Source organism: Rhodnius prolixus, unplaced genomic scaffold (assembly GCF_049639745.1).
Source record: "Rhodnius prolixus isolate KJV_2025 unplaced genomic scaffold, Rpr scaffold_9, whole genome shotgun sequence".
Lineage (NCBI taxonomy): Eukaryota > Metazoa > Arthropoda > Insecta > Hemiptera > Reduviidae > Rhodnius > Rhodnius prolixus.
In genome coordinates, this window is record NW_027411604.1 from 16,618,480 (window position 1) to 16,632,948 (window position 14,469).

At 33.4% G+C, this 14,469-nt stretch overlaps 1 protein-coding gene across 8 annotated transcripts in view; it reads right to left on the minus strand.

Annotated features, from left to right (window-relative positions):
* Cen (cerebellar degeneration-related protein 2-like) overlaps positions 1 to 14,469 on the minus strand; it is a 127,704-nt gene that overhangs the window by 18,602 nt on the left and 94,633 nt on the right. Inside the window, exon 1 of one of the 8 annotated variants that reach the window (XM_074128681.1) lies at positions 1,981 to 2,138. The exons of the other annotated variants lie outside the window; for them this stretch is intronic. Coding sequence (XP_073984782.1) covers positions 1,981 to 1,996 — 16 coding nt within the window. The 5' untranslated portion in view covers positions 1,997 to 2,138. Of the gene's footprint in view, positions 1 to 1,980; positions 2,139 to 14,469 lie in introns of those variants that run through there. 8 annotated transcript variants of the gene reach the window in all.

Consider the following 14,469-nt stretch of genomic DNA (forward strand, 5'->3'; position numbering starts at 1 on the left):
TCAAAAACAATTTACCGTCACGCAAAGAATTGTCCAAGATAAGAATATTTTAGGTGTAATTATGTACGTCTAAATGCGTGTGTAAGTGGATACTATAAAGAAATCGTATGCTATTTAATCATAGTTAATACTGTATTTTCCTAATGATATGGGCATATAAAAGTAAACTATGGCAAGATTGTTTTTCATAGAATATGTTATAATGGAGAAACGTAAGAAGCATTTCATGGTTATATACACTATCATCTCTTAACACAATGCACTATTGCGCTACCCAACGTTGGAAATATGATTCACTATGCGTTACCCATATATAGAGTGACCATTTATCCTATTTAAATAAACATTTAGAGCGGGAATAGAATATGGTTTTGAAATACAAGTATTATTTTAGTATTAATTATATCTGCCAAGAGAGAACGATGAGGTTGAAGACAGTATGCAGCAGGTTATTTTATGTACGAGTATATATATATAAACACCAGATGGGTAGAATTACGCATATCTTTTCTGTTTGCCATGGTGTTCATGTTACATATATGGGAGAGGCAGGATCATATATCGCTTTGGTTACTACGCAGTAAAAACCAAGCTAATGAAAACGGATGTAAAATTTGATATGGCCAACACAGCACAGCCACAAGGTGTGGTAGTTATATTTATTCTGCAAAATTTAAATTCATATTAATTTGAAGTTTTATAAAAATATTAATTTGAAACATAATTTTTTTTAGAGTAATTTAGCCTGGAACAACAAATATTCTAATTTATTAAATTATTCCAGATTTTCCAAAATAAAGTGCTCCTTATCATTTTTAGAATATCGTGGTTTGTATCGAACAAACTAATCTACAGAGAGGTGGTAGTACCCACAAGAAAATACTTTTTTGGACAGAACGGCATACATATTTCTAGAGAATCTATTTAGTACTTTTAAATCTGCAATTCATGTATAATTTTATTTTATTTGTTTACATTGTGTTGCAATTAGTTTATTATAAAGTTATTTAAAAAAATTTATTACGTAAACTACGTAAGTCATGTGAGTGCCAGATATCTAATTTTATTCTAATTTGATTGCGAAATTAATTACAATGAAAAGTAAATGTAAAATTCACTTAAAAAGAAAAACACATTAGATATAATTCTATCAACTACAAAATTTCTCAAAAAAAAGACTAGATTGAAGAGTAGTTGCACAATTCAAATAAAACTAAGTAGAGAATATACCTTTCGCAAGAGTTCCATCAAACAATTGGTCCTTCTTTCCTTAATTATTTCTGAAATCTACGTTCATTTCTTAAAAAGGAGCAAGAAAATCACACCCATGACGACCTGGACAAGTAGATTGTTGTTCTACAGTGATGATCTGTCTTTCAATAACATCCAATCTGAACAGAATCCTTTGGTAATCATATTTGATAAATTGCATAACCATAAAACACCCTCCCCTCTGTAACTTGTAGTTTTTAGGGCAATGAAATCTATGACTTTGACAGCTTATTTTGAAACTAAAGAAAAGCTAGAAACCTTTAGAACTTCTATTTTTATTAACTTATACGTAGAATTTTCTGCCAAAGATAAGGACTTCAAAATTATAACTCATGCCGCACAATCTAATACTTCGAGGAGTTGGATCAATTAAATAATTTTCCTGTTTAACAGCCGACTGATAAGCATTTAGTTAGAAGAAATAGAAGTTAAAAAAGTTAAAAGAAAACTATTGGATCCATTTCCCAAACGAAAAACTAGAAAAATCCTAGAGACACAATGTTAAACTAAAATAAACTTAAGATAGAATAAAAAAAGTATTTCATTTTTAGGTATTATTATTTGGAGAAATTGGTCAAAAAACATGTCATTAATTGCTGTTCAACTAGCCATCAATAATTTATTGAAGAAAATCCATAAGTTAGGAAATTCCCCAAGAAGATTTCATTAAAATAAATAAAAATATGAAAAGAAAAATGAAAAACTAACCGACTAATTCTTCCATGTTGCCGAATTATTGAAATGGAATTGTATCAAACTAAGAAACAAATCTATTTTTAGTATAAATCTATAATTTTAACAGAATATATGACTAGAACAGCTACCACGTTAGTGTTCACAGTGTTACGTACAAGTAACTCTTTCAAATCACTAGCTTTATTTGATTTATTAACAACAACAGAACAAAGTTCAAACAAATACTCTGCACTTATATTCCACTATAATTTACAGTTGCTACTATTCCAAGATGTAAAACCAAAAAGAAGATAAAGAAAAAAAAACCACAACAGGAACTGTACCCTACCACTTTACTAGATTTTTGAGGCAGGAGGGGATTTCTGGAAAAATGGGTTCCTATGGGTTTCCCTAGATCAGGGGAAAATGGAAATCATCTACACAAGGAATTTTTCATGTATGAACGAGGTAGTGGACTGTCTTATTAAAATATTACGTAAATTAATAATAATATTAAGTAAAAATTGCAATATTAATATAAATTGCCTATTAAAAGGCAGTTGATTGTAAAAAATTAATATAAATAAATATTTTATAGATAAAATAACATCTTGAAATCACGTGCTTTTTTATTCACCAATCAGGATGCATTAATTATTATAAAATTTAAAAGTTAATTATTCATAAAATGTATTCCAGAAAATTAAACCTGATTCGCTACCTCACTATTCATTGTCTTAATAAGATGTTTGTATTAAGATTAAATATGGTTACAAGAATAATTTTGCTTTGTTACAAGAATTTGAGTATAAAAAAGCTTTGATAAACTATTTTTATCTGCTACTTAAACATGTGGTTATGTGCTGAGGGAAAACCTGCGGATGGAACCTAGAAATAGAGAGATTCGAATCTTTTCGGACAGCTAGGCGGCACTGAAGGCTCTTGAATCCTTCAGAATGACCTCTTCCCAGGTTTGGGAATGCAGGAAGGCCCTAGAACTACTGGTGCGGCACAACAAAGTTCGGTTGGAATGGGTGCCGGGTCATGTGGGTATTGAAGGGAATGAAAAAGCTGATCATCTGGCCAGGAATGGTGCTAACACTCCTTTCATCGGTCCGGAGCCTGTCCTGGGGATCACCAGGGGTTCGGTTCGTGCGGCTCTCAGAGATTGGAGGGAGCACGAAAAGAACTGGGTGATGCTTCCTGGAGTCAAACACAGCAAGTGGGTTATGCCCGTGTTGTGTAAACAAAGAACCAAAGAGACCCTGTGTTTGGGCAGAAATCAGATTACTCTGATTACAGGCCTATTCACGGGGCACGATAGGTTCAAGAAGCATCTGCGCAAGGTGGGGCTTATCAGCTCGGAACCGTTGTGCAGATTATGTCAGGAAGAGGAGGATACGGCCTCTCACCTGTAGTTCGATTGCGTTGAATCTAAACATGAGGTTCCTTCAAGAAAGACCATGAGCTCCAAGGGTTCCTCAAAGTGCGTGAAAGTTTGAAGAACTCTAGTTAAGAGCACTTCTCGGTTCTAAAGTTTCATCTCAGTAAATATATGAACCTATAATTGTTTTGTTCATTATTTCATAATTTTCAGTTATATTTAGCCAAACTCAACAATATTCAAACATAGCTTTATTATTAAATAACCTAAGTTTGCCTCGAATAGAGTCTACAAGTAAAATTACCTGATCGTGAGGAAGAAAAGGCGTGAAAACGTGCAGAAAATTGGAGCGAGGATTTTTGCTAGAATTTCCTAACTATATATATATATCTCATTTTAACATAAACATTTCCCAATCAATAATATTGCCCTTATGTATTTTATTTACATCCCAATCTAACCTTACAAATCATGTTATTGTAAAGAAATAACTTTTCAAGGATGTTGTTTGTTTAAATTATTGAAATCATAAATAAGGAGATAAAAGCTGTACAAAAACCCCGTGTTTCGTGCATAGCATGCTATTCGGGTTATTTACATAATAGTAAAAACTAATGATCACGATTTTTTGTTTTTTTGAAATTCATACAAATTTTTACACTCAGTTTAAAAAAAAGAGGGGGTTGTGGTAGTAAAATTTTGACATGTGAAGTTGTTTACATGTTTCATTCAGCGAAAAAAAAAACATTTTGCAGAAACTCAGAAACATTAAGATCAAAAAAGTTCGTTAGGGATGCAAAAGGGCCTTGAAATTATTTTAGTAGGCGGCTAAGTGATATTGGTTCGATCTATATGACAACATGACTACCCTTTTCTCATTTACGAGGGTCGTTTGAAATGTCCGTGCAAAAATAAAAACTACTTAATTTTTTGGGGTAAACCTTTTTTATTTTTCAACATAGTCTCCTTTTAGGCTTATACACTTCGTCCAACGCTGCTCTAGTTAGTTGATCCCTTCCGAATAATAGGATTTGTCCAAGTCTGAAAAATAGCCATTCGTTTCTGCAATCACCTCCTCGTTTGAATAAAATCTTTTTCCCGCCAGCCATTTCTTCATATTAGGGAACAAATAGTAGTCCGAGGGAGCCAAGTCTGGAGAATAGGGGGGATGTGAAACGAGTTGGAACCCTATTTCCATTAATTTTGCGACCACAACTGCTGAGGTGTGAGCTGGTGCGTTGTCGTGATGGAAAAGGACTTTTTTGTGGCCCAATCGTGGGCGTTTTTCTTGCAGCTCGGTTTTCAAACGGTCCAATAACGATGAATAATATGCACCTGTAATAGTTTTACCCTTTTCCAGATAGTCGATGAGGATTATTCCTTGCGAATCCCAAAAGACAGTCGCCATAATCTTTTCGGCCGAAGGAACGGTCTTCGCCTTTTTTGGCGCAGATTCCCCCTTGGTAACCCATTGTTTAGATTGTTCTTTGGTCTCAGGAGTGCAGTGATGTATCCATGTTTCATCCACAGTGACGAAACGATGCTTAAAGTCCTGCGGATTCTTCTGGAACAGCTGCAAACCGTCCTTGCAACACTTCACATGATTTCGTTTTTGGTCAAGCGTGAGCAATCGCGGCACCCATCTTGCGGATAGCTTTGTCATGTCCAAATGTTGATGCAAAATATTATGTACCCGTTCATTCGAGATGCCCTCAGCACTAGCAATCTCACGCACCTTCACTCTTCTGTCATCCATCACCATATCATGGATTTTATCAATGATTTCTGGAGTAGTAACTTCAACAGAGCGTCCAGAACGTTCAGCGTCACTTGTGCCCATATGGCCACTCCGAAAATTTTGAAACCACTTATAAACTGTTCTAATCGAAGGTGCAGAGTCACCATAATGTTTATCAAGCTTCTCTTTAGTCTCCTAAGGCGTTTTGCCTTTCATAAAGTAGTGTTTAATCAACACACGAAATTCTTTTTCGTCCATTTTTTGAAAATCACTCGACTTCCTCGATTCAAGCGAATGCCAAACACAAAGAAATAGACCGATCTGGCTGAAACTTGGTGTGTGTTCTTCCAAGAGATGCTACTAACTAAACATAACCTCGATACGCGCCAGTGGTGCTATCTCTCTGACTTTGCACGGACTTTTCAAACGACCCTCGTAGTAGAGTACACGAAAGTAAAAAGTTGTTCAATATTTAGAAATTTAAAACAAAACAAATCCTTTTTCTTTTTTATAGATGGTCCTTATTTTAAAAAGTTTTTATATATTCGCTGACATATTTTTTTTTGCCTAAATGCAATAATTAATAATCGCAAAACGGAAAGAGGTGACAGGTTGATTTTGGAAATTTCTCTTTCTTTAAAAAAGTGCTCTCAATTAAGCTTCCGCTCTATACGTACAGGTGCGGTTGGGCGAGGCTTAAATCATTTAAACCGACTGTCAAACTGGAGAACTGTAAATCTTAATACAAAACAAAAAAACTCTATTTATTTAACGTTCATTATCATTATGTTTTAACAAGGTATTTAGAATTATTATTTTGGTACAATTTGGTACACTTCATTCCTAAAATAACTTTGTTAATTAATAATTAATTCTTCCTTTAAGAGAACATTACTTTCCTAATTAAATAATTAATATATTATCATTTACATTATTAAAGGAGAAGCAAATAAGTTTTTTTTGAAACAATTAAAATATTTCTTACAAATAATTAACAACGAATAACGTAAGTCGAGGGTAAAAAAAATCCACTGCATGTAATTCACTTAAGTGTTCTTAAGTTAAAGAAAATAATCATGAATTAATAAAAATGTTATCGCCATAATCACGTAATATCATGGAATTTACTAGAATATATTCAGCAACATCACAAATTGACGAAGAATAAAAAAATATAAAACTTTGTAGATAGTTATTTCATAACACTATAGTAAGTACAACGTGATCGACACCGTGGGAATGTTTTTAAATGATAAGATTTACATTAATTTAAAATCACTATCATTTAATAATATATTAATTTTTCTGTGATAACAACTTTTATTTTGATGTTAGTTGTATAATCTTTTTTCTAACAAATGCAATCAAACTTATTCAAACCAATTTAATTTCATAAGTTTAAAAATATGATTTATTAACAAAAAATATATTTTTCAGTGACAGAGATTTCCTTTCAAGGAGCCTCTTAAAGCTTTTGGCAGTGTTGCCTGTAACGAGAGAACTCTAACCACAGGCCGGCAGGGATAACTCATATATGATAAGAATTAGAATAGGATAATGGCCTAGTCTAATATTGTCATCATCTTATTGTTATTTAATAAAAGTTCTAAGTTTCAACAATTTGAAACAAAATGGAGAATAACAGAAAATGAACATCAATTACAAAAAAGAAAATACCTAGGTTTAAAAGAATCTTACAAGTAAGGAATTAAAATTTTGTTTACTTAGTATTCTGTAGCTTCTTAAGTCATCAAGTTTTACCACTACGATGTAAGGGTAGAGCAGGTAGTCACAGAGGAACATCTATCTTTCCGATGACCCTGCTCAGACTCCATGTTACAGAATAAGATTCTAATTGCAATGCCTAGAGGCTATAAGAACAGAGCATATTGCAACGTTTCTGTTTTTAAAAACACAAAACCCTCCGGTTAGAATGAAAGGTAAAGATGCGAGTTCTTCCTACTCAAAACAACCTAAATGATATTTAAAATAGAATGTAAGAGGCAAATAATTTATCTCGGGTTGAAATTAAATAGTGAAATTAATACAAAAACCGCCCTCTTTCTATAACATTTAGTACTCTATCACATTCACTAATACACTCTCTAATACTTGGTACAGGTGAATCTTTAAGTTCAATTAAATAAGCAACATTTCCGCATTATAAATTTTGCAATTATATAATAATTATTTTTGTAAGCAAATATATGAGCTTTATTTGGAGAGGCGATAATTTATGTGCTGCCGAACGATATTGAGTTTTCTATCTCAGGAGTAAAATGTCAGAATGCAGGAACACACTTTGATTGAAGCTTCAAACCGACTGTCGCTTATTATTTAATAACCTTTCGCCTCTTGACAATTGCCACTTGAACAGACGAAAATACAGTGCATTTTAACGTCGATATTTCTTTAACCTTTTAGTAACGTTCATATTTATTTTATTTAAATTTTTACTTCCTCTTCTATCGATTTTAAGTTCCTGTAACTAAAAGAGGTTTCAAGCCCTTCTGGGCGTGATACTTACTATAACTACGTAGGGAAAGTAATAATGATGGTTTTTGGATTTCGACCGTTTTTATTAGATTATTTTAGAGAAATTATTGAGGTGCGGTCAATAAATATTGTAAACAAATTTCTTTTTGTGTCACCAACGTTTTGCTGAACATTAAACTTCACAAATTTTATAGTATCCTGAAGAAGGTAAAATATTTACTGAAACGTCGGAGTGAAAATAAGAAATTTGTTTACATTTATTGACCGTATTGTTTAAATAATTTCCCTCGGATAAAAGTAACAATAATGATCATCTCCAATTTTCAAATTCAAGTTTTCAATGGAAACATTTTTCCCTTGAACTCAAAACAGTTTTTTTCCCCCCAGAAACTGAGAGCAAACTATTTCAAAAACGAAACATCGCGGTAAGCTGTAAATTTATATTCTGATTTTGAGATAGGAAAAACTAATTTAGGATCCTAATCAATTCCGCACCAACTGTCGAGTTAGGCAACAAATAATTATTGAATACAATACTAATAGTCTAATAAGAAATTAGCAAAAGATCTATTGAAAACATAAGTTATTAGAAACAAGATGTAAAAAGTAAGTAAAGCAAATAAGAATATATGAACCAAATAGATGGATAAGAGAGAATTCATCTTAAAACAAATACAGGTAGATAGAAACAATAAATATCGTTGGATAATTCTGAAATCGATTCTAGTAGTATAGAAACCTGCATACTACGACGGATAGATTATTATTAGTTGAGATTAAGTTCACTGATCAAGAAACTTGCTATAAGATGATGAAGGTAGTCCGTGAATAAGAAGTAAAGAGGTCCTAATTCTCACCATTGAGAACAATAACACATCTCTCCATGGACAAGGTGAAGAAGGTGTATGCGTATAAGGTTATTTTTCATTTATAATAATTTTTAACAGGTAAGAGAGAATCGTTTGTTCACACCAGGTTGTTGTTTAGTTATGATGTAACAACTCAAGTTAAAAAAAAATAAAACATTAAAAGCTTTCTTTAGTACATTAATAAATTTTGTTTAATACCATAAACTAATATTGTGGGAAAAGTAGGAAAAGAAATTAAAATAACAAAGGTAGGAATCGAGGAATGTAATATTTATTGGGATTGTAGTTTAGAGAGTGATGTGCTGAGATAAACAGTAGCAATGAAACAATTACAATTCCTTTACAATCTAGATTGCTAAATATTCACATTAAACAAACAAAAAAATACAAAAAAAAATGATAGATACACAAAAGAAAATGTAGGAACAGAAGTCTCACACAAATAGTTGCATATTACAAGTTTGGATTACGTAATTAAGGAGAAGGGATCAGAATTACACTCTCTCATTAAAATTTCCTTTTTTTTAAGGAATGTATTTTCCACCTTCCAGTCAGTTGAATACTACGTATTGTGATTTGTTTTTTTGTAAGTTGAAAAGAAGTTCCTATTTTCACAAATGATAATTTAGAACAGCAATTTCTTTTTACTTTCTTTTACATTTTTTTTTTTATTTGATTTAAAACCTGTATGTGTACATAAATGGGGTAAAAGTAAATAACAATCGTTATTCAAGATATCCGCCAGGTCACACTTCCACAAAAACAGTAAGTCTTGTTGATCAAGCCAGTTTTGTATCTCTCCTAGAAATATTTCTTTTAGGTAAGCAGAAATAAGAAAAGAAAGATAAAAGTTATGAATAATCACCTTGTTTTTCAGGTATTCCCAAAGGAAATAGTCCATAGGTGTCAAATGGTAGCCACTGAATCGCTCCCCGTGTCGATATAACACTATCAGGCATGTAAAGAGATATCTCGATAGGCAATTTGAAGGGCATTATACAAGGTGATTATTCATAACTTTTTCTTTCTTTCCTTATTTCTGCTTATCTAAAAGCTTTACTAAATCTAGGTGTATCAGAATCAAGCCGGAATTGCATCTGTAGATGAACTAAAACAGAGAATAATAGATGCCTGTAACTCGGTTAAAGCTGAATCTATTTCTTTGGCTGTAAGGGACAATTGACAGGAAAGAGCATGTCTATGCAACTCTAATGGTGGAGGCCATTTCGAGCATGATCTGTAATATTAATGAGGAGTAAAATTTATAATAAAATAGTACTTTTCTTCTTATTCAAGCAAAAACCCGTTAAAATATTATCATTTTGACATTTCTTATAAGAATCATGTTTTCATTCATAACTTGTAAAATATCGCTCACAGAAAAAAACCGTTCGAGTAAATTTTTCTTTAAAAAAATAGAGGAATCCATTTCTGAAATAAAAACCGCACCATTTGAAAAAATGAAGTTGGTGCCTGTATCTCGCTTCTGGAAGCACCGAAAAAAATTTACAAATTAAATTTGGATTTCTAACAAAAAAAACTAAGGGAACACGTATTTTTTAGTTTTTTTCTAGCTATCTTAGTTTCCGAGAAAAAGCCGTTATCCATATAGCTTGGGACACCCTGTATATGCCTTGGACAGTAAGATTTGGGATAGGTTGTTAAGTTATTGTAGATAATCAGAAATTGAGAATAGAAATTAGGTCTGAGGTAGGTAACGAAGGATTCTGGCAGGTTACAAAGTGAATTCCTTTGAAAATTTGACGAAGAACTTCAACGATTGAAAAGATTGGATTCTCTAATTATTAGCAGGATTCGCGGAGTCCTAAAGACTACTTCCTGCAAGGTGAGGAAAATTGTAGTCCGCACCGTATGCTCCCTTCTTTCTACCCAAACTTCCTTCTCCAAAGGTTCTGAAGGTAATTTCCACAGTCTGCCTCTCAAAAATATGAAGAAGTGTGAAATTGAGTTCATCCACGACTACGAAACAAGTCGTAGGTACCGTCTGTATTGGAGACACCATGAAGATGTGGACATCAAAGCTTATATGGCTTACGCGAATAACTCTCCAACACACAGAAGCCTTTGTTAAGGTACAAGGAGATATCTCCGATATCTTTGGCATCTCCAAGGGCCTAAGACAAGGCGATCCAATATCCCCTATTCTTTTTAACTTAATTTTGGAGAAAGCTGTAAGAGCTATACATATAAGGCCAAATGGTACAATTTACAATAGTTTGAGCCAACACTTGGCATACGCTGTTGACATTTTCATCACGGCACGAAGTAAAGCTGCACTGGCGGGAACTTTGGAAGTAAATAAAGAAAAAACTAAGTATTTGTTGTGTACCGAGACACTGTACTGGGGACAGCGTAGCGGGTCAAGTGAGCCTCGTCTCACATGAATACGACCGTGTGGACAGTTTCAAATACTTAGGGACGCTTGTTACAGCTTGTATAGCAAGGATATACAAGCGAGAATAATGGCAGGCGCTTCTGGTCGTTGCAGGAGGTGATGCGCTTTAGAACTCTATCGAGAGAAGCCAAATTGCGTGCTTATAAAACGATTTTGCATCCTAAATGTAATGTACGGAAGCGAAACGTGGGCTCTTACCAAGGAGGATGAGCGCCTTCTTAATGTCTGGGAGCGGAAGATTTTAAGAAGAATATATGGCCCCATTCTGGAAGGGTGGACAGATGGAGGATAAGGTCCAACATGGAAGTCAGTGACCTTTATGCTGATCAGGACCTAGTTGGCCTTATCAAACAAGGACGAATTAGATGGTTAGGTCACTTGGAACGACTGGGGGAGAGAAAAGAATAGCCAGAAAACTATTTCTTGGACATCCAGGAGGGGCTAAAAGGAGAGGGAAGCGCCGAGTGAGATGGCTCGACAATGTTTGAGCAGGATTTAGGAGATTTGGGCGTAAGAAGATGGAGAAGAGCGGCCCAAGAGCGAGGTGAATGGCATGATATTATTGAGGCGGCCAAGGTCCTTCATGGACTGTAGTGAAGAAGAAGAAGAAGAAGATGAAGATGTGGAGTCTGGGTTAGTTTCTCTTTTCCCAAGGATAATAATGATAAATCAGCTAAATAAGAATGTTGTTAATAGTTTGATTGTTCCGTGGGTTATGTTGAATTATAAAATAAAAGTATGGATCGTCTGACGATCTATTTGATCAAGGCGCTAAATGTAAGAAAACAAAAACATGTAACAAATTATTTTCAAATAAAACATTTACATACAATAATAATAAGAATGTTGTTAACCCTGTTACACAAAACTTTTAGAATAATAATAATTTAGCTAATTTCATTATGGGCTATACATTAATTAAATTAAACGATTTCCGTACAATTAGCTAATCTTGATTAAAAGAAAGCGATTAATAAACAGTTTTGATAGTCTAATAGAGAGTATTCACAATAAAAATATTTATTCACTTTCTTAAACTTAATTATCGAATTTATGGATGGACTGCTTTCTAATTGTAAAAATTTACAATGAAATAAAATCACGAAGGGAGTGGCGTCAGGACGAAGAAGATAAAGGAAGTATACATTGGCTGGCAAATGTATTTACACTTACGGGCAAAACCTCTCACCAATAAGATGTGCACTCTCCTGAATGTCAGCTACATATCTTTCTCCCGTAGTTGGCCATTCACTTTATTATCATGTCGAAAATACCATGCATCGGCCTAAGTTTCACGAACCCAGAGAAAGTATATTATTGTTCGTGGATATTTGGAACTAGTGTAGATCAATCTTTTGTTTACAATTTCTTTGATCGCAATTTACATAACAGAAACTATCAACTTAATATTGCTAATAAGGTCAGGTAAAAAATAAAATCGTTTCGAACATTCATACTTGGCCGAGATTTGCGTAAACATTTATCAGTGAATGGCATTTCCTCTCAACCAATTTGCTTAAATTTAGAATTTAAATGAGATGCATATTAAAATTCATATTAATATTATAAAGGAATGAATCTTTACATAATACTTTAATTACACTTTGCAGAGCAGCTTAACTGCCTCTTAAAAAGCATTTAACTTGGAACATATATCAAATAAAGGCGCCTCATTAAAGTCGAAACAAAAGAAAGAAATAATGATAAAATGATTTATTTTTTTCTAACTTAGAACTAGCAACATCACGAATTCCACTTAGCGCTCAATTCTATAAAATGACAGATTACCTATGAGTTTACTTACCAAATCAATACAAAAGTAATGAAAAAGAAAATCACCAGATTTAGTTACATCTCATTATATGGAAAAAAAATTATATCATTTTATTTTTAGATAAATATTTAGGGATTACTCCCATAGCATGGGATTTGACGATACAGAAGTATTATATGGCATACAAATATATAAAGCTGAAACTGAAAATAAGAAATTATAATCAAAACTACTCCCCACTTTAAATACTCTATTTTAATATGTATAACTAAAATAGAAACAAAGTATAAATACAGTAAATTAAAATATAATTAAAAATGAAAAATTCTAGACAATTTCCTTATTAAAAAATGTTTAACAATTATTTCTGTAGGTTCCCTTCTCTTTAATTATTCTAAATATGTAATTATAATATTATTTAACTGCCAATTACTATTTTCAAAGAACTTCGTTTCTGATCCAAGGGTACCTGAAGGACATTGGGCTTCATTATTTCACCCTTCATAACTTTTTTTTTGGATCCATAGTTCTTTTCTCTAGCATCATTAGTACAACCCAGCTAATTGAATTCCTTGTAAACATAACGGAAATAGCAAGTATCACATTTGGTGAAATTTGTTTTAGAAGGAGGTTGAGAAGTGGCATTCCTCTTGTTTGGGTGGCCTATGGATTTGACTTCAGGGTTTACTTCTCTAGCTTAACCACCAACAACAATAACTGAGGTAAGTATCAAAGGGTCTCTATAAAATGTAGTTAAAAAGTGGAGTATCCGTGTCCATTTGCGTGTGAGTACGGAAGTACATTAAATAGTGGGTGTGTTGTTACCTGGCATACTAAGTATGGAAACTAGAGAGCCGTTTCCTCTTAAGGGGTTGACACAGCACAGCCATGCCAAGCGAGGAGCAATAAATGTGGGATAACTTCTAATATAGCAAAGTGGATAATGGAATATCGTACACAGCCATACAGATTTATGAAGTTGAAGTTTTGATTAAAACAGTCTTGCACCATATAAATATCTTTCGCAGGACAAACCCCCAGGCGAAGAATCTAGAAAGAAGTTGAAATAACGTTCAAATTATTACTTCAGTAACAGATAATTGAAACAGTTGGGCAAGCTACACTATATATAAAAAGTAGAATAGATTTTGATTGCTGTTTTCAATAATAAAATGTTAGCATCAATTTCATAAATGGAATGTAAAACAATTTTGCAACTGGTGCACAGTCCAATAGCGTGAAGGAATGTTACTCGATGTCCTAACTAATAGTAACGAGTTCAGACTATTTTTTTGTATTCTGATTTAAGATGTCCATCCATTTTTCTTGCATTGAAAAAAAAACCGACCGTTAAATATTATAAAGTAACATATTCTCAATTCTGGTACTAATCTTCGAAACCAAGTTTATTCCAAAGAAAATACCATTTTACAACGGTCATCCTGTGGTGAAGGGGAAGCATGAGATTCTCAAAGGAATCTGATCAGCTTGATTGGCAACATAAGCTGGTCATTTCATGACCGTGAGAAAGAACTATACTCAGTAAAACGGTCAGCCAACAGCTTTATACATAAACAACATTTTACTTTGTAAAGCTATTGACCGAGCATAAGAAGTCTTCTGTTGGATTCTAAGATGCAGGTCGAGGATGCTGAGCGGGATTCTTGCATACTGTCCACTCATTAGGTGTATCCACGTCACGTCCATATATCTCAAGGTTGGCACCAATCATGCTGTTGCGCAAACATAACAGTGCAATTGCACTAGAATGTGCAGTAACACGAGCTGTTGGGGAGCAGGTCAATAAAATCAAATATAACTCGAATTAAGGAGATGCATTCAAGT